This window comes from Ursus americanus, chromosome 12, assembly GCF_024610735.1.
Source record: "Ursus americanus isolate L20-20 chromosome 12, mUrsAme1.1.p, whole genome shotgun sequence".
NCBI classification, from domain to species: Eukaryota; Metazoa; Chordata; class Mammalia; order Carnivora; family Ursidae; genus Ursus; species Ursus americanus.
Window position 1 is genome coordinate 72,406,381 of NC_142138.1, and position 23,309 is coordinate 72,429,689.

General features: G+C 46.7%; 1 protein-coding gene across 1 annotated transcript; it reads left to right on the forward strand.

Moving 5' to 3' along the window:
* Nucleotides 1-645: 645 nt before the first annotated feature.
* Nucleotides 646-23,283, forward strand: LOC123787750 (uncharacterized). The gene is given in 3 exon segments (XM_087865743.1): nucleotides 646-763; nucleotides 22,962-23,135; nucleotides 23,138-23,283. Coding segments are annotated over 3 exon segments (438 nt in total).
* Nucleotides 23,284-23,309: the final 26 nt, after the last annotated feature.

Sequence of the window (23,309 nt, forward strand, 5' to 3'; positions counted from 1 at the left end):
CTCTCACCTGGAATGTCCTTGCTCGCTTCACAGAAATGTCTATAGCTCCAAGTCTGAGCGATAAGCTTTGCTAGGTGCCAGGTTGCAAAGATGAAGTCAGTGTTTGTACCCTGAAGGAGCCCACCATCTTGGAGCTTCTCCTGTCTCCCCTGATGTTTTGCTGTCAACAGTGGCCTAGCCCATAGGGGTGACAGCTCCTCCAAGATCCTGTGCCACCCTTGTTCCATATCCTCCTTTGGGTTCTGACTCGTGCTGTCTACCTCCCAGCTTCAGGTCCTCTGTCACAGCGAGCTGGCCTTATCTCCCCAAGACCAAACACTCCTTGAGGGCTGGACCTGTGGTCCTACAGTTCCCCAGCCCCCAGAGTACTGGGCATGGTGTCTTCTTCCTAAACACTTGATGACTGACTGGGTCCCAGCAAAGCTCAACCACTTGCCCCCTTCTACCAAGCTATGTCCTGGTTCTTTTCAGGCTGAATGTGCTAATGGGTACCCAGCACTAGAAACTGAGCAAATGAGTGTCCTTTTGCATGCCAGAGACATCATGGAGGGAAGGTTCCCCACCCACTTCCTTCCTCCATGCACACCTCTCATCTACAATCCCTTACCAGCATGTGTATGTTCACACAGGTGAGATGAGGATGAGATGCACACCAAGGAAATCCTAAAGGGGGAGAAACATCCTCCAGAGCCATATGGAGCCTTAGAGGATAGGAGCCATGCAAAGAAACAGGGGTCATGGGCCTACTGGATACAGATCAATGGTAGGTAGTGAGTATGTGCATATGCTCTGGAATTGGTAGGAAAATACCATCTTCTCTCTCACCAACTTTACTGAGAACAGGACTCACAGGCCCATAAGCACTTAGGGCTACTAGAGTGTGGGAGAGATCAACGTGTGTGTGTGTGTGTGTGTGTGTGTGTGCGTGCACGCGTGTGTGTGTGTGTGTGTGTGAGAGAGAGAGAGAGAGAGAGAGAGAGAGAGAGAGGATTGGAGAGAAAGAAATACAGAGAGCAATGTTCATGAAAGCCAGAGAATAATGGCATTCCAAATGCCCAGGATAAGCATTTAGTTTTGTTGGTAGCTTCTAGATTACTATTCCTTTTCTGTCCCCTGGTGGTAGAAGCAATACTGTGTAATACATTGTGATGGCCAACGTGGAGCTTGAACTCACGACCCTGAAATCAAGACCTGAGCTGAGATCAAGAGTCAGACACTTAGCCCTACTGAGCGACCCAGGTTTCCCTGTGTAAAGCATTCTTGAGGTAGCTGAATCCACCACAAAAGTCTGTTCTGCATGGTCAGGGCCTGCACAAGAAAAGATTGACAGAATTTAACATCCAAAACTTGTGAATTAGGTGTTGTTCATACTTTCCCTAGCTATGCAGCCATCACTCCACTGACATTTGGATTTGAGTTCTTCAGCTAATCCAAGTCAAGCAATCAAAAAACTTTGCAGCCACTGCGGAAAACAGTATGAAAATTCCTCAAAAAAGTAAAAATAAAAAATATCATATGATCTATCAATTCCACTGCTGATATTAACTCAAAGAAAACAAAAGTACTAATTTGAAAAGATATGCACCCTTATATTTATTGCAGCATTATTGACAATAACCAAGATATGGAAGGAACCCAAGTCTCCATCAACAGATGAATGGATAAAGAAGATGTGGTATTTATATACAATGGAACATTACTCAGCCATCAAAAAGAATGAAATCTTGCCATTTGTGACAACATGGATGGAATTAGAGGGTACTATGTAAGTGAAATAAGACAAAAAAAGACAAATACCATATGATTTCACTCATGTGGAATTTAAGAAACAAAACAAATAGGAAACAAAAAACAAAGAAAAAACAAACATGTCCATAAGTACAGAAAACAAACCAATGGTTTCCAGAAGGAAGGGGGATTGGGAATGGGCAAAATGGGTGAAGGGGTGTGGGAGATACAGGCTTCCAGTTACGGAATGAGTAAGTCACAGGGGTGAAAGTTTCAGCATAAGGAATATAGTCAACGGCATTATGATAACATTCTGTGGTGACAAATGGCAACTACACTTGTGGCCAACATAGCATAACATATAGAGTTGTTGAATGTTGTACACCTGAAACTAATATAACATTGTATGTTAGCTATACTTCAATTTAAAAAAATCTATAAACTTTGGAAGGAGGAAGAGAAGAAGACATGAAACAGTTTTATTTCTCCTTCCCATATATACAGGCCTAGTGCACAGAGGCAGAACTGCCACACAGGCCACCCATGCCCTGTTACCTTGAGAAACAGCGAGGGCCCAGCCCCTTCTTGCTCACCACCGGCCCAGCACAGGCACAGTGCCCTGTGCACAGTGGGAGTGCGCTCCATCTTGATAAATAAATGGTGGTCATCCCATGATAACTGCCCCACACAGCCTTTCTTCTCTGTTATTAGGGACCTGAGCTGAAACCCATTTCTGAGACTATCTGGGATTACTTTTGTCAGAGTGACAGCAGGCCAAGGGATTTTTCCCCCTGGATTCCTCCCGGTATCACTTACTTGTCCTGTGCCCAGCCTGCCAGGACCATGGTTTTGAGGAGAGAGACGATTGATTTCCAAGCCCATGCATTCAGTGCTACAGCCTGACTTCCCAAGATCTTGGGATATTCTAAGGCTTCAGTAGAGCTTACAGTTAAATTCCATGTTGAGACTTAAGACACACCACCCTCTACACTAGCTTGCTTATGTCCATTTCTTTCAGCCTTAGGACACTGAGTGGCAAGTCAAACTGTTTACCTTCGAATTTTGCAACTATTTCATACTTCCAAGAGTGTGTCTTGCCCTAGTATTCAGAGCCCAACTCAATGGAGTAATGAATGTTGTGGAACATTCATTCTGTGCCAAACACTACACCCATATTTTATGTATGTTGTCCATTTTAACCCACTTTAACATGCATGATGGTGTTATTCTCCTCAGTAGATTAAATTGAGGCTCAAAGACTTGAAGTGCTCAAGGTCACCCACTGGTAAAGGTCAGACCCCACTCTAAACACTTCTTGGGGATGTTTCAAAGATATATTCCGTCTATTGCCAAATATGGAGGGCATCCAGGTTTGTGCCCTGTGCCATCCCTCTGTGTCCTGGAATCTCTAACAAGAGTGGGAAGGAAGAATCGGGATGGGGCCCTGAGCTCAGAATCCAAGACCAGCCCAGGTGACTCCTCCAGGATCTCATTTTAATTCTATGCTTGGTTTCCCCACCCATTCCACCTTATGATAATCACTTCCCTGGGAAACCCAGAGTCTGGGTGACTTATACATATGTAGAGAGATGAGAGATAAATACTGTCTACTGTAACCTCCCAGTTTCCTTTAATGGAACCTAATGGTTTTCTCAATAGAAGGCAGGACAGAGGAATTATTTACTGCCTAAATAACGATAGGCACAAAAACAAAGCCATTTGCCCTGTCTTTCTACCAGTTCAGGCTGAATGTGACTCTGAGCCTAGCTTAAGTCAAAGCCACACATTTAATGGGCCTCCCAGAGAGGCATTCACCTCCTCAGTTGTTAAGTTTCCCTTAAGACAATGCTGTCTATGTACCCACCCAGGCCACTCCCTCCCCTCTGCCAACAAGAACTTCCCGGAACCCTGCCCTCACACCTCCACAACCTGAATGCCTGCTTGGGACCATCCCAGATGCCAAGGTTCTAAGTCAAAAGTCGCACGTGGGTTTGGAAATCCAATGCAGCCAACCTCATAAAGTGATGGGAAGGTGGGGCCAAGGCCAGAGTGTAGGTACCATCACCCCCAAGCTCTGCCATGCCACGAGGGAAGCTGCCAGCCCTGGGGGGGGGGTGAGTAAAACCTGAAATTTGAGGAAGGACAGGTGGGCCCTATTGTGAGTAAGGACTAATTACAACACTCTGATCCTAGGCCACCTCATGGCCTTAGGCAGAGATGTGAGATGTATAAAAGATGGGCAGGCTCAGAGCATCCCAAATCCCTTGGCATCTCCACACTCCAGCCACTGGCAAACTTGGGTAAGTCTGGCAAAGCAGTGCCTCTCCTTGCAGCCTTGCTCCACATGGTACCAACCTGGCTGGGAGTGGGGCTGGAGCTCTGGGTGGTTGGTCAGAAAGAAAGACCTAGTTTGGACATTTCTCTTTTCTATATTATCGGGGACCAACCAATAGTGGTCTGCAAGGCATCCAGCCAAGGGTGTGGGGAGCTGGGCTGAGGTGGGAGAGGAAATTCTGCCAAGAGATCAGTGTCTTGAGGATCCTGCTAGTGTGTTATGGGTATTGTAGCTTGCCAGATGCTGCGAGGGAGCAAGAAGAAGGAGAGGGCACACCAGCCACGGGGCAGAGCACCTGGCAGTGTTGCCCTTTAAGGAAAAGGCAAATATAGGGAGGGAAGAGAGAAGACTGCATTAGGGAACAGGGGTGCAGAGAGCCCAGGGAGCACAGAGCAGCAGGGAAAAGATGATGTGATATAGGGGCAAGGTCCTGCTCCAGGAAAAGGGGACACCATTTCTACCTGGCTTGTACTGAGTGGCTAGGGACTAATTACTTCCCTCTCTAAGTTTGGTTTTCCTCAACTGTAATTAAGAATCAAGCTAAAAAGCCCATTTTGTTTCTAGACTCCTTTTTTCTATAATTGTCTTAGAGAAAAGAGATGCTCCTTCCTATTCTTTTTAAATTTTTAGAAATTTATCCAATAAATCACAACCTTTACACTGAGCTCCTCCTGTGCTAGCTACTCTGTGTGGTTGCGTGTGTGTGCACATACGTGTCTGTGTGCATGTGTGTATGTATGTATTTTATATCTTCATTTAATCCTTACAACAATCCTAAGAGAGGTGTGGACAGAGGGCTAAGTAACTCGATCAAAGTCGCACAGCAGGTTAATAGTTTAGCCAGGACTCAGATCCTAGGCAATACTCTTCCAGATTCCACAGTTTTGCCAAAAAGTACATTACTTTTTGTTCTTGCTCTCCTTGTCTTTCCTTTTCCCTCTCTCCCTTCTCCCTTCTTCTCCCATTCCTTCCTTACCTCATTCCTTCCACATTTCTCCATCTCGAAAAGAATTGAAAGTACTTACAAACTTTTAGCCACAACTTATCCTCACACACACACTTACATACACATGCATGCATATTTATACACAGACATACGCACCTTAAGTTGTGAAGCCATCAGGGCAAAGCAGTAGAGAAGGATGTGAATGAGGCAGGCCCCGTCCTCCAGCCCAGAGTGTCTCTATAGGGAAGGCATTCCTCACTTCTTTTTCTTTCTGTTTCCAGTTGTGTGTCAACCCAGAATGTCTCAGCAGAAGCAGAAGCAGTGTGCTCCCCCGCAGCAGTGCTGCCCTCCACCCCAGCAGTGCTGCCCCCCACCCCAGCAGTGCTGCCCTCCAACCCAGCAAACCAAGCAGCCATGTCAGCCTCCACCCAAGTGCAAGGAGCCCTGTGTTCCCAAGGGCCAACAGAAATGTCCACCCCCTCAACAGTGCCAGAAGTCCAAGCAGAAATAAGACCCCAGCATATGACTAGAGGTCGAGCCTCCCGGGACAACAGAGAGCATGAAGTTCGGTGCCCCTCTCTCAGATGGCCATCTGTCAGCGCCACTCACCCCCAGCTTCTGACTGCAGCCACACTTTAGGAAAAGGCAGCACCGGGAGGGTGGCTACTTCGATCTCTACCTCTTATTAATTAGCAACTGCAATTTCCACCTCAGACAAGGATCTGGTTCTGAACTGTCTAATTATCCCTACTGACATATTTACATCACTATGTCTGCTTCTTAGAAGCTTGGGCCGCATGCTGGACACCTTTCTTCCCATCATCCATTTCTGCTCTTGTTTTCCAAACAATTAAATATAGTTCCTCTGGCACTCATGTCTCAGTCTGATTCTTCTGTTGGACAATGTGACGTTCCTGCAGATTTTGCGTCCCGCCCCCACCCCAGAGCCCTAGGGGAGCTGGGCATGTGGGTGCAGGCAGAGGAACAGGCATGGTACAGACACACTGGTGAGCTGTGGGGCATTCCCCATGGTCCTGCTGGGGAAGGAGGAGAGGAGGGCGCTTCGGCAGCATGGAGACACAACCCATACCCACGGAATGAAAGCACCACGGGAACCAGGTTGCCCTGGTTGATCAGGCCCATCTGGAGAACATGCGGGAGAGAAAGTACCCTTGCAGGCTGAGAAAGAGCAAGAGAATCCCCCAGTCAAGAGCTACATAGCAGAAGGAGTGAGGCAAATAAATTATATTTCAGAGAACAGACTTTAAGGGCTTCTGGGTCCAAAGGAATGGAGAATAAGGCCTTAAAACTTCTCCCATCAGTAAAGAGAAGACAAAAGTTTCTTCAAGCTAACTAAATGTGTCATTAGGATGAGCACCGGGTGTTATACACAACTGACAAATTATTGAACACTGCATCTGAAACTAATGATGTATGTTGGCTAAGTGAATTTAAACTAAAACAAAAAGGGAGACAATCTATACAGACACTGTGTACTTACCACATGATATCCACCATCAGTACAGAAGTAGGTGTGGCTATTCCCATCAGCGACAGAGGAGACAGAGGAGTGAGGTTCAGAGAAGCTCCCTCCTTGCTTTCAGTAATAACAGCCTGCAGTGGTGGAGCTGAGATGCAAACTCAGGACACTCTGGCTCTCGGGTCGACATACTCTGTGACACAACAAGTGGTCTGACTGTGCTAGCAGCTGGAAGAAGCATAAAGACTGGATCCTGTCTTTCCAGAACTTAGAACCCATCAATCCATCGGTGAGGCAAAGTCAGCATGTTTGCAAACCTCCACACGGTCACACTTGTTTGCACAAGATTAAGCACTTGTGTGTGTTCACACAGTCACATAAATTACACACAGTGGGTGTTGTTCGAAGTACGTTCTACAACTTTGTAAATTGGCACTGAGCATTGAGAACAGAAGCTAGAGCAGCAATCCAGAAGCCCTGGTGTGGCATTATGGGCTCCTAGTTTCCCAGTGGTGCAGAGGACTCTGTGGATCAGTCAGGGTGGTAGCAGGAGCCCTGGTGGCAGGGGGGTCAGTGTGGTGGCTGTTTGCTATCTCTTACAGAAGTGGTTTTAATATTTCAACCATGAGGTCAGCAATGCCCGTGTAGGATGGAATATACCTGCTGAATATCAGCCCTGTACACACTTGCACACTCACTCATGCTTGAACACTCATGCATATATTCCCACACATATACATTCATAAGCCCTCCCATGAGATCACAACTGATCCTACACTGACATATAATCATATGCCGTCAATCGCATAGAGGCGACCACACACTGACGCACACTCACAGACGCCTGAGCGCACAGACACACATGCTCATGGTGTCCCTCTCTCACTCACATGATGGCCCCCGGTGTGGAGTTCCAGTGCCTGTTCCCATGTCCCAGCAGCTTGTCCTCTCAACTTTCTCTAGGCCTCTACTGCACTCCAGCAGAGATGTGTGACCATTGCCTTGAGACCCAAGGGGGAAGGGCTGATGCTGGGGCTTGTAAGGAGGTGTGTCTTCCTCAGAGAAGAATAGAGCTATGTATTTCAAATAAAGAAACCCCCTGAAAGGTGGTGTGGCACAGGAAAAAGAACACCCACTCACCTTGAAGCTTGAGAGACCTGGGTTCAAATCCCTTCTTCTGTTTCTCACTGAGTAACCTTGGCCAACTTAATTTTTCTAAGGTGTAAAATGAGAACCAGTCAAACTTCCAGGCCCAAATCAGAAATTCAAGCAGACAGGCAGTGTTGTTCTGCCCTTCCCTTCCTCCACAGGCTCCCTGGGAAAGTGAAAACATCTCTCAGTTGCCAGCTGCTGTTCCCCAGGGGATCCCTGGCTGGTGATGGTTTTCAGCAGCGAGGCTCCAGCTCTAACCACCAAGAATCCTTCAGTGAGAGTCCTGCCTGTGGGTGCGGCCCATGGCAGCCTGCTCCACCTTCTCCGTCATGTTTGTACATGTGTGCTTGCTGCCTGGCATTCCTGGGAGACTCACACACGCCTGGCACCGAAGACACAGCAGGCATGGCCTGTGCCTACAGCTGCTGAAACTTCTCCTGGGTCACTGTGTGTGCTTGTGCGTGCGTGCATGTGTGTGTGTGCGTGCGTGCATGTGTGTGCGTGCGTGCGTGTGCGTGCGTGTGTGTGTGTGTGTGTGTGTGTGTGTGAAGGACTACTGTCATCTGGAGGTCCTGCCCAGGGGCAGAGAACTGTCATTGTTGATACCTGACTCCTGGTTCCTGGCATGTAGTCCTCTTATCTGGAATATTTATGCCAACTATCAGGTACCAGACTGACTCATCCCATTTTGCTCTCTGATGAAATAAAAATGCAACCATTCTTCCTGTTCTCAGCCTTCCAGGCAGCTCTTTGGCTTGAACTTCTTCTGTCCCCAAGGGCCAATGGGACCATGAGGTTCACCTTCAATGCGTTTCAGGAAGCACTAAAGCTTCAAATAAAGAGCGCTGGACAGAGAGTCAGGAGACCAGAGTCACTATCTTGGTTCTGCCATTGGCCTTCTCTGTGTTACTGGGCAAGTTATTTCCTTTCCCTGGGCCTCAGTTTCCTAACTGCACAAGGCTACCTCAGGCTTGCTGGATTCTTTCTCAGCTTCCTTCACGTTCTGACTCACTAGAAAGTGACTCGCTCATTCCAATCTTATTTAATCTCCCCAGCCCCTAAGTAGTCACAGTCACGGAAAACCCTTGGTGTAGGGAGAGGGTGGGGCTACCCAGGTCCCAGATCATTTTATTCAGCTTCGTGGTGGAAGCATAGAGCAAGCTTAGCTAAGATCCATATCTATATTTTAAGATCTCCCAGCCCTCCAGGGAATCAATAACACACACAGTCTGCTGCCACTTTAGATTTATACATATGTACACATACACACATATACATATATATGCACACATATATATATATATTTGAAAGGATTGAGTTACTTCTACAAGCAAGGCACTACACTAGGATTTTAATACCTATCCTATTAATATTCATTATTACGATAAAAAATAACAATTCTTATTTTGCTAATGAGGAAAATGAGATCCAAGGAGGAAACGAACTTTGCCCAAGACTACACAGCTAGTAGCTGAAGAGCTGGGATTCAAATATAGATCTGTCTTTCATGCAAGCCCATCTTTTTGCCTCATTCTACTTTCCCCTAATGATTGGGTTAGAAACTGTTCCAGGACAAGCAATGGCTGAGCTCTCCTCCTCTGCATTTCATATGGTGCATGGTGAAAGAAAAGTCTGGACGACATCTCTTGGGGTGCTAAGCTACAACTTCTGGCCTCCATGGAACAGTTGTTCAGGAGCCCTTTTTCTTGCTTATAATGGCTTTCAGGAAACAAAGACTAAATGGCAAGACAAATGTGCATGGAGCTAGAGCTTCTCTATTGGGAGAGGGAGACAGATAGACTTGTCAGGTTTAAGGCAGATTAACAGGGTGCCCAGGTGGCTCCGTCGGTTAAGCATCTACTTTTGGCTCAGGTCATGATCTCAGGGTCCTGGGATCAAGCTCTGTGTTGTCGTCGGGCTCCTTGATCAGAAGGGAGTCTGCTTGTCTTTCTCCCTCTGCCCTTCCCCCACCGCACTTGTGCCCGCTGGTGCCTGCTCGTGCTCGCTCTCTCGCTCTCTCTTGTGCATGCACTCTCTCTCAAATAAATAAATCTTTAAAAAAAATAGACTGATTAAGCTGTCAGCCACAAGTTCAAGTCTTCACCGAATATTCTTATTTTATTCCTTGCATGAGACTGGGTCAGGGTGGTGGCTTGTGCCTTGGCTCCCTGCAGACAAAGTGTGTGTGTGTGTGTGTGTGTGTGTGTGTGTGTGTGTGTGTGTGTGTATGCACATACATGCACACATACATGCTATTCTTTTTGTGGACAGGCAAGAGAGTGCCACCAGTCACCACAATCTTAATAAAGTTTCCTGCTGGTCTCCCTTCGTGTCATATTATGATGGCTTGCCATGGGGAGACTTGTAAAAGCAGAATCTTGGTTCCAAAGACACTCATTTTAATACTCCTTGGGACAGACTGGGGGTGCTTAATAGAATAGTGACTGCTTTGCTATGACAGGGGAATGGCAACCTGTGATTGCAGGGCAGGTGGCATGAAAATGGGAAAGTAATAAGGGAAGGATCAGAGAGCAAGGGTGATAGCCTTGTAAGGAGGTAAGCAAGGCCAGGCACACACTCAGGACACCTGCAGGTGCCAACAAAGGAGCCCATGCAGCCCAGACTCAGGCTGATTATAAGCTCCTCCTACCCAAAATTAACCGAAGAGAGGCTGTCTGCCCTAAGGCTGGGGACCAGAAGTTTTTTGCAGGAAGAAGAGTAGGAACTGAGTGGTAATTAAAGCATCCTCTGTGAGAAATTTCCACCACTTGAAATTAGAGAGCATCTTGTGAGGTCACCAACGAGAATAACCTCTGAGACAGAATGTATGGACCTTCAGCCCAATTCTTACATCTCAAGATTCACCTTCCATTTGGAGATTCCTTGCTAATTGTGGCTTCCTCTTTTACCAAAAAGAAGCCAGAGCAGCCTTTAGACAGAACTGTGCTAACAGCTTGATTACAACCAAAGGTGAACAGAGACCAGGGTGGCATGTCACCAGATTATCTAGTCAATAAAGCTCGTTCACTCATTCTCAGCATGGGCCCCACTACAAAAGTGCCTCCCTGGCCAGCTCCTGCCCTACCTCCATGCGACAGAGGCCCCACAGCCTCACCAGCCAGGAACACACTCCAGCATGTGCAAGCTTTCCACAAGTTAGGCCTGTGCTTCACAACATCTCCCCTGCGCTTTCAGTAACAGTAGTTGGTTAGAGAAGTGATTCTTAAAAGGGAAAAGATATCACCTTGCCCAAAAGCTTTTGGTGAACCCCCAGGGGAGGCTAAAATGTTCGGCTTCCCTAGTGTGCTGCACTTGGGGGCCTAGAGATTGTCACACTCTATTGTGTCAGTTGTCTTCCTGCCTCACACTGCCTGTTTGTTCATCAAACGAAGGGCTTGATGTTGCTAGATACCCCCATAAACCAATGCTGTACTGCTCTTCAAAACACTGTGTCTGTGTCTGCTCAGCAACTCCTCATGTTACCGTCCACCGACTCTCTAAAAGACCTGCATAGTGTGGCCTGTGTGGTCTGTGCCACGCCTGTCCACATGGCCTGTGCTAGAGGGTTGAGGAGACATGGGGAGCGTATCGTTTGGGAAGAGGCAGCGTGATGCCATGCAGAGTTCAGTCTTAGAGCCAGACTGAAGTAGGCTTGGATTCTGGTCCAACCATTTACAAGCTACATGACTTGGGGCCAGTTACTTAACCTCTCTGGGTTTCAGTCTCCTCATCAGCCAAATACTGGTGATGTTTCTTCTCCTGCAGGGATTGGGGGCAGCAATGTAGAGAGCCTTGCATTGTATGCAGTAGCTGTTCAGTAAATGGCAGCCTTTGCAGGGAGAGTTTCTCTTGCTCTCCACTCAGTTTGGATTTCCTGAACCCCACTGAGTCCTTCCCCCATTTCCCATGCACTGACTCAAGTCATTCTGTCTTCATCAAACCCCACCGCCATCTTGAGCCAGCAAGAAACCTTGGAAAGGCACTGACTCCAATGAGTAACTGGTCTCTCCCTCTGGGGATAACATGATCCAACTTGAGAGGCCATTGGGGTGAGAAGAGTCCCAGCTGAGGTCCTTAGATTTTTTGCCTATAAAGTGAGGAGAAGGAATTGCTAAGATCTCCTCTGCATCTGAGGCCTCCCTGCCTCCTGGTCTGTACCAGCCTCCTGAGGAAGGCACTCTTGAAATTGGAAACAGTTGCACTGGCTTGGCAGGACCAGCAGGTGGTACTCTGCCCCAACTGCCTAGGGGCTGACTTGTGATGTAGTTTGGCACAAGGTACTGTGGTCAGAGTGAGGAAAAAGATGGTTTATTTTGTTCCCCAACCGCAGACAGAAAGTCATTTGTAGGAAAATATCAGTTGCCCACAAGCAGATAGTCCTTGTTGTATATTATGTAAGCCCACGTTGCCCTTTCGTGCCCTCTCCTTCCGTTCTTTTCCATCCTACCTCTGAAGTCATATTTGCACACGCACATGCATGGATACGCACCACACACCATACACACATCCACATCCATGCACATCTGAGTCATGGTGTTGGCTACCAGTTAGTATACACTGGACTTCAGCATCTGCTTTCCCTTTGGGCAGCACCAAGCAGAAGTAGGAATAGAATCTCCTTAAGAGAAAGAAATCATCTCTTGCATAACCCAGTGGTCAGGGTAGACCAAGTCATGCCTCAATAATCAATGAGCCCTCAATCTCAGGGGCTCAAAACAACAAAGTTTTACCTCTCCCTCACCTTAGACATCCACTGAGGGTCAGCCACAGCCCTGCCGCACATTAATTTGACTTTAGGATGCAAGCTGACACAGCAGCTTCAGTCCGGAACATGGTCAGCCCTTACAGCAGAGAGGCAAGACAGTGTGCTGAACTGCAGCTCCTAAAGTTTACACTTTATGGGCAAACCAAGTCCCATGGCCACAGCTGCCATCACCAATGGGCAGGGTAGGATACTTCCTGGGGGAGAGGAGGAGAAGCAGCAAAATCTTTATGAACACAATACAGTCTACTTCACCCACATAGAGTGATTCTTGGATTTCTACCCTTTGGAATTACTGATGCCTGTGTGGCCTTCTTTTGAGTTGGGAATATCATCCTCGAAAAGCCAACCTTTATCAAGTTCTCCTGTATGCAAAGAATGACTAAGGCCCTGAGTTGGAGGAAGGAACCAAGATGGAGAAAAATAGGCTCCCACTCTTCACAAGGCTTGTGATCCAGCAAGGAAGAACGCACAACTGAAAACAAAGCACGTGGAAGACATGCTTGACATATGCCAGCAAAGGGGGAGGAAAGGCACCAGGAAGGGTGAGCCCTGATGATGTGGAAGGACTGGGATCTGCTGCATCAGACAGAGGGTGTTGGTGCCCTTCCCAGCCACACACTGGGAGAGGCCACATCTATGTAGACCCTGGACTGACCACATATTGTTTGTCTGAACACACATTCATCATGTATCTATTATGAATGAAGTACCATACTACTACAAACAGGAGTTGAAGGAAAGTAGGGAATGTTCCTGCCCTCAAGGACCTCACAGCTGACACAGGACAGACCAGGGGATAGTCTCTCCCCAAACCGCGGAGTGGGTGCTAAGATAGGAACTTCCTGTGAAAACACCAACATCAAAAGAGGCCAACATAACAGAATGAGGGATATTCAGAGAAGAAACAAACTAGTGTCTGAGATTCTAAGATTAGTCAGGCACAGATTAAGGATAGACACTCCAGTCTGAGGGAGTGGCTTATTGGCAGAAGAATGAGAAAACAGCACATTATTAAGAAAACAACCTGCAAATAGTTCATCAAGGCTTATGGCTGGAACACTAGAGCACTAGTACAGAGAGAAAGGAAGGTGGGGTTATGGAGATGAGACTGGAAGCCTTCCCAGGGGTCCAGAGCGTGAAGACCCTTTGAAACCATGTCAACAACTGTGGGCTTTATCCTGAGACCTGTGGGAAATTACTGAAGGGTTTAGGCATGGAGTAGCTTAGTTACTATAGATATGAAGTATTATCCCACCCCTTCCCTTTCATCCCACTCGGGAGGGATGACTGTGGAGGGGTGATGCATTTGTCTAATGATTATGTGCAAAGTCAATCACAGCTCAGGGTGGCATCTCAGAGTTCTGTAAGCCCTGGTCCTACCTTGGCGTGTCAGTCATCACCAGGCACTATCTGAGCTGAGGCTGGCAGCCCTTGCTTGCTGCCTTCTGCAGCCACTTCCTCAAGGAAATTCTCCGCGGTCAGAGAGCAGGGCATCAACCAGACAAACCGGTCCAACTTGTGGTATCCGCTAATTTGTCTGTTTGGTTTGGGTCCCTATCTCAGCCACCATCACAGAGGCCCCTTTCTCTGGCCTGAGGGATAATTTGAGCCCCAGCTCCTTGCCCCCAGTGCCCAAGTTTCAGTGAAAAATCAGGTTCCTAAGTGGGCAGTGTCATGAATGGAAATGTCCTTTTTTCCCAACTACCTTCTGCCAGGAAGAGAGTTACTGTTCCACCATGGTTGCCTCTGTCTGGGGTTCCCTTGAGGTTGTGTTCAGTAAGCTCAGGTGACCGGGGATGGAAATCACAGTGAACTCCTAAGTGATAGAAAGCAAGCAAATTAAGATATGGTTGTCCAAGTCATGAGGATACACTTTTTAGGGACTCCTATCCAAAGCATGTTTTTTTTTGTTCTGGTTCTATGCCATTAGCTCATGTCTCAAAGAGGGCTTTCTTTGTTGTACTGTACCAGGATTTGCCTTTCAAATTAGCCATCAGACAACCAGTCAGCCAAACGTTCAGGAAATCAACTGGTCAACCACTCAACCAGACAGCTAGTAAGTTGTTTAGTGTACTAGCCAGGCAGTGAGGTAGTTTATCAGCTCATTATTCACCCTTCTTCTTTCACTTGCTTCCTGACTCACTCACTCAACAGCATCCTTTAGTAATTGGACCACCCACTCACCAACTATCTAGTGTATCCACTTGCCAAGCACCAGTTCTTACCAGGGTAGAAGTCCTGTCCACAACATCCTTCCTGCCCCTGGGAATCTTGCAGTTTGGCTGGCTATAAAGAAGTCCCCCCATGTATCCCTCTTACACTGTTGGTGGGAATGCAAGTTAGTACAGTCCCTTTGGAAAACAGTGTGGAGGTCCCTTAAAAAGTTAAAAATTGAGCTACCCTATGATCCAGCAATTGCACTACTGGGTATTTACCCCAAAGACGTAGTGAAGAGAAGGGCCATATGCACTCCAATGTTCATAGCAGCATTGTCCACAATAGCTAAATTGTGGAAGGAGCCGAGATGCCCTTCAACAGATGACTGGATTAAGAAGATGTGGTCCATATATACAATGGAATATTACTCAGCCATCAGAAAGAATGATTATACAACATTTGCTGCGACATGGATGGGATGGAGGAGATTATGCTAAGTGAAATAAGTCAAGCAGAGAAAGACAATTATCACATGGTTTCACTCATTTATGGAACATAAGAAATAGCAGGAAGATCAGTAGGAGAAGGAAGGGAGGAATGAAGGAGGGGTAAACAGAAGAGGGAATGAACCATGAGAGACCGTGGACTCTGGGAAACAAACTGAGGGCTTCAGAGGGGAGAGGGGTGGGGGATTGGGATAGGCCGGTGATGGGTATTAAGGAGGGCACGTACTGCATGGTGCACTGGGTGTTATACACAAGTAATGAATCATGGAACATTACATCAAAAACTAAGGATGTACTGTATGGTGACTAACATAACATAATAAAAAATTATAAAAACCAAAACAAAACAAAACCATGGAATGTGCAACAAGAGTGACCCTAAAGTAAACTATGGACTTTGATTAACACTAGTATATTAATATTGGTTCATCAATTGCAACAAATGTACCACATCAACTGAGATGTTAGAAATATGGAAAATTCAGGGGCTGGTGGGTAAAGGGGGTATATGGGAATCCTCCGTAATTTCCACCCAATTTTTTCTGTAAACCTAAAACTGCTAAAAAATATAAATAAATAAGTAAATAAATAAATAAAAGAAGTCCCCCCATGTACACACACACACACACACACACACACACACACACACAGGTACCTGGGCCTCTTATAGGTGTGGATGATGTCAGCATAGGTCTTCAAAGATAATGCATGTGGTTGGATAAACAGAAAGAGCTACTTAGAGAAGACAGGCATCAACCCGAACTTGAAAAGATGGACTATTTCACAAAGCATCTTGGGACTTCATCAATTCTGTTATGCCAAAATGTGTCTAACTGTGGGTTTATCATTCAGTTTACTCATTCATTGATAAATCATTCACCCATCATTTAGGCATTCATTTGTTTTTCCATACTCCTAGAGTGGATATAATATGTATTTGGCTAGTATGGGGGGGGTAGATGATGAACACATACATATATGATGAGTGTGAAACAGCTCCTTCCATCAGGGAAGTACATGTGATGCTAAGATTAGTATATACTTTATATATATTCAAGTCAAAACATTACATAAAAAGTGCTCATAGTACAAATAAATAAAAAGGTGTGGGTGTTGAGCAGAAGAGGAAAACACAATTTTTGGGAAAGACTTAGGAGGGGCGCCTGGGTGGCACAGCGGTTAGGCGTCTGCCTTCAGCTCAGGGCGTGATCCCGGCGTTATGGGATCAAGCCCCACATCAGGCTCCTCCGCTATGAGCCTGTTTCTTCCTCTCCCACTCCCCCTGCTTGTGTTCCCTCTCTCGCTGGCTGTCTCTATCTCTGTCGGATAAATAAATAAAATCTTTAAAAAAAAAAAAAGACTTAGGAAAGAGGTGACAGAGAAAATAATATTTAAAATGCTTCCTAAAGATGACCTTGAATTTCACTTGGAGATTTGAGAGTAGTGTGCCATTACAGATCAAACATTTGAGGCAAGAAAGCATGAGGTGAGTTTTGGGAATAACAATACCCTTGTCTGGGGCTGAGTTAAGGGAAGCTCGGAGCCAAGGTAGGAATCATAGGTTGTGTCAGCTTGTGCAGGATTTTCAAACAGTTCATACCCTCTCTCCTTCTTCAAGTACATTAGCCATTCTCACGCATAAGTGCTGGCATCTCTCTCCCTGCTTCAGGCTAACCAGGGTTAACTGCCTGTATCCCCGTGGTCACTTATCCCACCCACAGCAGGTGCCTCTGATCAAGACGGCACTATTCAGCTGAGCCCAAATGCAGCATCAAAGCCCTCCACTCACGATTAATCCCCCGAGGAGGAACTCAGCTGTCTCCCCAGACCTTCCCAGACCCATACATTTACAGAATGGAGGCTCAATGGGACCCTTGAGGGAGTTGTAGCCAATCTCCTCATATTGGAAAACAGGAAAATCAAATCTGGGAAAAGTTTAAGGGCCATGTCTAAGACCTCATAGTCAGTAAGGGGTGCTTATCAGTAGAGCAGTTTCTTAACTCCTTTGGCTCCTTCCCTTGCCTCTAACCACACCATGTCATGTCCAAGGAGAGGGTTACCAGGGATTCAGCTCCCCTTGACTTCCAAGAGGTGGTCACATCTTTCCAGAGGTGGGCTCTTTGCCCACACACCTCTCCTCTTCCACAGCCAGTCTTCAGCTTCCACAGATGACAGTCTGTGGGTGTTGTGTCAGAACTAGCCTCTTACTATCCAGGACTTCATTTACCCCTTTATCAAACTCCCAGGACTGCTGGGGGTCTTACAGAAATATATCATGGAGGGTGGAAGGGGGAGATTAATTGCTCACATATTTCAGGAACCTTATCCTTTCCCTCTTCTCTCTCCATGGGACTGCTTTCAATACTACTTCACAGAATACCAAACACCAGTAACTGAGCATCTTACTTGCAAATAGGAAAATTAGAGACTGAAATCATTCATGCTGCAAACGGATTTCCCACAAAGTCACAAAGTCTCTCTAAGCAGCACCTTCTAAAGTTTTGGTTGACAGATCATCAAGTAATTAGTGGAGAAAGGAACTCGAAACAGAAATGTCCTAAACAGTGACTGCTGGTTAAGTGTGTACCAGAATTCAAGATGAAACAAATACGACATAATTATGGTTTCTTAAATGAAACATGACTTGCTCAGTTTTAAATGTTCATTTTACTGAACATACAGCTGAAATACAGGAATGCCGGCAGGCCCAAACTCCACTGTTCTCCCCGCCAGGCACAGTCCTCCCACCCTAAAAATCTCTCTCATGAGTAAACCAGAGATCTCCTTTCTTTTTCTTTTTCTTGTTTCCTCCTTAGAGATAGCATAATAAATCTGTTCTGTTTGTGTCCAGATGGAGCCATCAACAACCCTTCTTTTCCCCCAAAGTACCCTGGTGATGTGTCTAGATTGATAGCTAGGTAATTAGCATTGTCTCTGTCAGGGTCCCCTCCCAGAGTCAGGTCTCTGTGTCCCAGTCACCCTCCTGTTTGTCCATAGGGTGGGGTTGGGGTTTCTCAAGCTTTGACTCACCTTCAGAAATGAGTCTTGCCTGTGCTCTCCCCTCCCTGATGGAGTCATGGCACATACCTGTTCTCAGGTGTCTGCTTCCTAGGGAGGCAAGATGCAGAGCCTGACTTCCTGGTTTGAGTCCAACATGGCCCTTTGAGGACGAAAGAGCAGATGCAGGACTCAGGACTTGCCAGGCAACAGTGCCAAGTCCAGGCTGGATGGTGGGGGTGGAGTTGCTGGTCCACTGAGTTTCTCAGGGCCCACCTTCCCTAGACGGTTGCTTATATGGGCTGGTTTGAGGGGTGCCAGCAAGCCTCCCCTCCTCCTTTGAAAGAATGATCCACCCCTCAGCCATCCAGGGTGTCTGGAAATCAACCATTTCAGATGTAAGAGACTTGGGACAGCCCTATTTTCTATATTCCAGATTCATCCACCATTGGAACCAGCTTTCTCATTTATAAAATTTATTGTACAATTAGCTTTCTTCATAGAGTATCATGAAAACTTGTATACAGAAGGGTTTATAAGTTGAGCAACTAATAAAACTGCACCTGCGCCTAGCCATGAGGTGGCCGGGGACCGGTTAGGGTGTCTTAGAGGAGGGAGGGAGACATGCTTAGTGGGAAGGATGACACCGAGTGCCAGAGAGGAAAGAAAAGAGGTGGGGCAGGAGGAGGTAGAGAACCAGCTTCCTAGTTCTGTCATTAACAGAGCCTCTGCCAGAAGCTGCCTAGTAGCTCAGACACTTCGGTTGACTGAAAATATCTATGAAGTCAGGAGCCCTGTGATCTAGCCCTGCATTAGACATTAGCACTGTGGGACCTTGGGCAGAGTCTCGGTTTCCCCCTCTATAAAATGGAGATAATGTGGCTAATGGGAAAGTTGTGTGCCAGGGTTTTGGGAAATTCTGTTGGATGCATGTGAGCTTGACCACTCACATATGTATACACGAGCTAGAGGTCACAGCATTTTCAAGGCCACTATGTTTGGCTCTCTATCCCAGCCACTCCTGGAGAATCCTCTGAGATGACGGTATGATAGTTGTATTATATGCCAACTTGTATCACTAGAGAGAGTTCCCAAAACTAAGCAGGAGTTGTTTATTGACCAAGCAGGAAGCCAGTGAGTGGACTGGGAAAAATGAGGAGTAAAGTTTATTCCTGAGAAGCCAAGTGGGTGCTTGAGATATGAAGGGAGGGTGTTATCGTTCCATTCACAGGCAGCACACATACACTGATGCCTTCTAGTTTCCAGGCACATGAGAATGCCTTGCCTTGTGTCCATGCCAAATCTGTCTTTGCTGCGTATTTCCCCTCTGGAGATCTTGCATCTAGATGAGCAGAGCGGAGTGGGAGCCCAGAAGTGAGGCATGGATAAAGAAAGGGGGGGTCAGAAGGGGGGAATGAAGCATGAGAGACTATGGACTCTGAGAAACAAACTGAGGGCTTCAGAGGGGAGGGGGGTGGGGGAATGGGATAGACCGGTGATGGGTAGTAAGGAGGGCACGTATTGCATGGTGCACTGGGTGTTATATGCAACTAATGAATCATCGAGCCTTACATCGGAAACGGGATGTACTGTATGGTGACTAACATAATATAATAAAAAATCATTAAAAAAAAAAAAAAAAGAAGTGAGGCATGGAGGTGGTGGCCAAGGTGGAATGTAAAACACGGAATCTGGAACCCAGAACCCAGAATGTTACTTTGTTTTTGTTTTGTTTTTTGTTTTAGAATGTTATATTCTTAAAGTTGATAGGCTTATGGGGAAAGAGGGCTGAGGCCTGCCCAGGGTAGGAAATTAAGGGAAGGGCTAACTTTCAAGTGAGGCTGACCCTGAAAACTGAGCCACATGTGATAGAAAGCTCAGGAAAGATCCTGAGTCATGACCGCACCTAAGCACAGTCACTTGTCTGCCACAGAGACGCTGGCCACCGTGATGCCGAGGAGATGAGCCCTGAGGGCCCCTGACCCAGCTCCACGCCTGCTTGCTGCACGCTGCTGAGCAAGTCATTAACTTCTCTGGATCTACTTTTTCAAACTGTAAAATCAGATGTACACTACCTGACAGGACTGCCATGGTACTTAAATAAGGCAAGGGTGTGAAAATGCTTTGGAAACTGCTTCTAGGTATTTCTATCATTTCTCAGGCACATTTGCTCTGAAATGACAAACATGAGTACCTAATGCTTCTAGTCAGGCTGGACCTTGAGGTTTGAGGCATTGGTACGAAGGTAGATCAGCTTCCCAGAGCAGTCCTGGCTTCTCCATCACAGGGCCTGCAAGGCCAAGGGGGGGGACCAGGGCTCCTTCCTGCCATCCAAATAGGTCCTTGCGTAAATTGCCAGATTTAGCAAATAAAAATACAGCCTGCCAAGTTTAATTCGAATTTCAGATTAACAAGTAATTTTGTACTGTAAGTACAATTTATGCAATAGTTCAGATGTACTTTTACTTTTAAAAAATTCTGATTAAGGAGGGCACTTGATATAATGAGCACTGGGTGTTATATGCAACTGATGAATCACTAAACTCTACCTCTGAAACTAATTATACATTATATGTTAATTGATTTTAAATAAAATCTTTTTAAAAATTCTGTTTACCTGAAATTCAAATCGAACTGGGTGTCCTGTATTTTACCTGACAACCTTACCCCAAAGGCTAAATTCTACCCCACCCCCTTGGCCCACCACCAATACCCGTCACCAGCTGATTCCTGGTGGGCAGGGGAGGGATAGCCACAGCATGTTGATTAAGCTGAGGGGGGCCCATTCCCATTCTTGTCCTTGTGTTCTGCTCAAGGAGAAACCTCCTAGAATACATCACAAACAGTCCCAGCTCGGTTGGGAAAATCCTAGGCACTGTGTAGTGAGGTAGGGAGTGGGGGGCCTCTGTGCAGAGACTTTTAACTTCTCCTTCCGATGTTGGGTTCTCTGAATCATACAACCCGAGTCCCAGTCCCATTTCTTCTATTAGCCACATGATCTTTCCCAGCCTCACTTTTCTCATCTACAAAATGGTAACACTAACATTTGCCTTATGGGGCCTATAAATTTACAATGGAACAGTGGGCAGTGGGCGAGTGATCTCAGCACTAGGCAGTGCTTACGGCAGTGCCAGATCTTAGTGCTCAACCAATGGCGGTAATAGCAGCAAAGGTGATGCTCATATTTTGCCAGAAGTGGCACAAACCCATATTTTCTCTCTTCCTCCTCTTTTCTCAATGTTTCTTACAACTCTCGGTCAGCAAACAGCACCTCAGATTTGTTTTTTTTTTTTAAAGATTTGAAGTCCTTGAGTTTGAGCAGAGTTTGAGCACTTACTTAGGTAAGTGAAGTCTGCTTAGCTAGACAGGGACGCGGAAGGGTGGAACATGTGGGGGTGTCTTCCATGAAAACAGGCCAGTAAAGCAAGTCCCTGAAGGGAGTACAGGTGGGAGAAGTGGGTGAGGAATGCCTTGGAAGGAAGTAATCAGGGCCACGCCAAGTGCCTGAGGCAGGCTGGGGGCCTTATAAGATTTCCAGGAGAGGCTGGCCTCGTACCTGTGTTCAGCCTCCTCACCTGGGGTCCTGCTTGAGCCTCTGGTGAGTGGGAATGGATTCCTCTTGCTGGGCCCTGCTGGGCCCTTCCTCCTTCTGAACTGTCTCCAGCCGCTAGGCAAGCTCCTGTCCTATTCTTGGGTAATCAGAGAAGTGACTTAAGCCTTGTGACAATTAAAGAAATGTCACACTAAGTGTTACTTAGGAAATTCAACCTCCATCCCTCATTATTGCCACATATGACTAATTACCTGACTCTGGGTCTCATTCCCTGGTAAGAGGATTTTTCTCATTGAGGGGAGATATTTAGAACTGTCGCATTTCGTAGCAATTCTGAGCTTTCTCCAAACGTTCTCATTCGTAGAAAGCTGCCTTTTCGGCCCTACGGGTAAGCCTTTTCAGATGTTGTTGTTTAGGTTTACGGAAACAGGTACGTTATATATAGCATTTCACTCTGCGCAGCTCCCATGCCTCACTATCATGATTGCCACCCAGAACCTATACTTCCCTTTAGAATCACGAATTTAGAAGAGAGGAAGGCTGCTTACAAACAAAACCAGAGACACACGCAGGAGCTGCGAAGTCCTCAGAGACCTTTCCAGATCAGAGTCTTCCAAATAAGGGCATGGAGGTCCAGAGAAGGCAGATTGCCCATAGGTATGCTTGGCCAGCATGTGGCAGGTTTGCGTCTAGAACCCATGGCCTGTGCCTCCTTGGCCAATGCTCCTACTCTGAACCAGGCTGCCTCTTGGTGTAACGTCCTTCTCTTGTCCCTGGTTTCCAGTGATCTACGTGACCCTTAGTTCCCCAGTTCTTCATGAAGGGCTAGAACCTCTATCCTATGATTACACTAAATGACCACCTGTAGCATCCCAAGGTGATGTCAGGGGTGGAGCCGGGACTACAACTCAGGCCTCTGCGTTCCTGGAACAGTCTTGTTCCCCATCACTTATGCACCACAACACTTCCCTCTAAAACAGGGACTGCTCCTACCCTCTACCCCATGCCCTTCCATCCCTGCCAGCACTGTCTGCACTACTCAAGGCAGCCAGTTGATATTGCAGACCTGTCAGCCAAGACTTCACGCCTCGATCTTATAAAATGTTTGCACTACCTTTTAATCCTCAACTCAGCACCTCACCTTGTTTTCTGGGAAGACTGAGAAATCAATTATGTATTCAGTTAAGTCAGGAGTCTATGGGAGGATGAAGGAAGATAGGAAATTAGAAAAGCAGAGAAAAAGAATGAAAGGGAGAGGATCACAATGGGTGCATGTGAGTCAATCCATTGACCAATTTGAGGTTATTTATTAATCACTTATCAAGTCTTTGGCTATTGTAAGGAAACATTGTTCTAAGAGTCAAAAGGGAGGGGTGGTGGAGGGAGCCCTTTTCGTGGTGTCCATTGCTTGGGTTTCTTTCAGGCTCCCCTGTTCCTGCAGCAATATCTTCTCAGCAGCAGCAGCCGAGGCTGTGCCTGCCCCAGAAGGCCCAGCAGGTGAAGCAGCCCTGTCAGCCACCCCTGTCAGATGTCGAGAAACATGTGCACCACAAACCAAGGATCCATGTGCTCCACAGCCCAAGAAACAATGCCCACCCAAGGGAACAGTGATCACCACCCAGCCCAAGTGTCCCATGGCCCCATAAGCCCGCAAGAATAAATAGAAGTAAGGGCGGACTGGGATACCGCC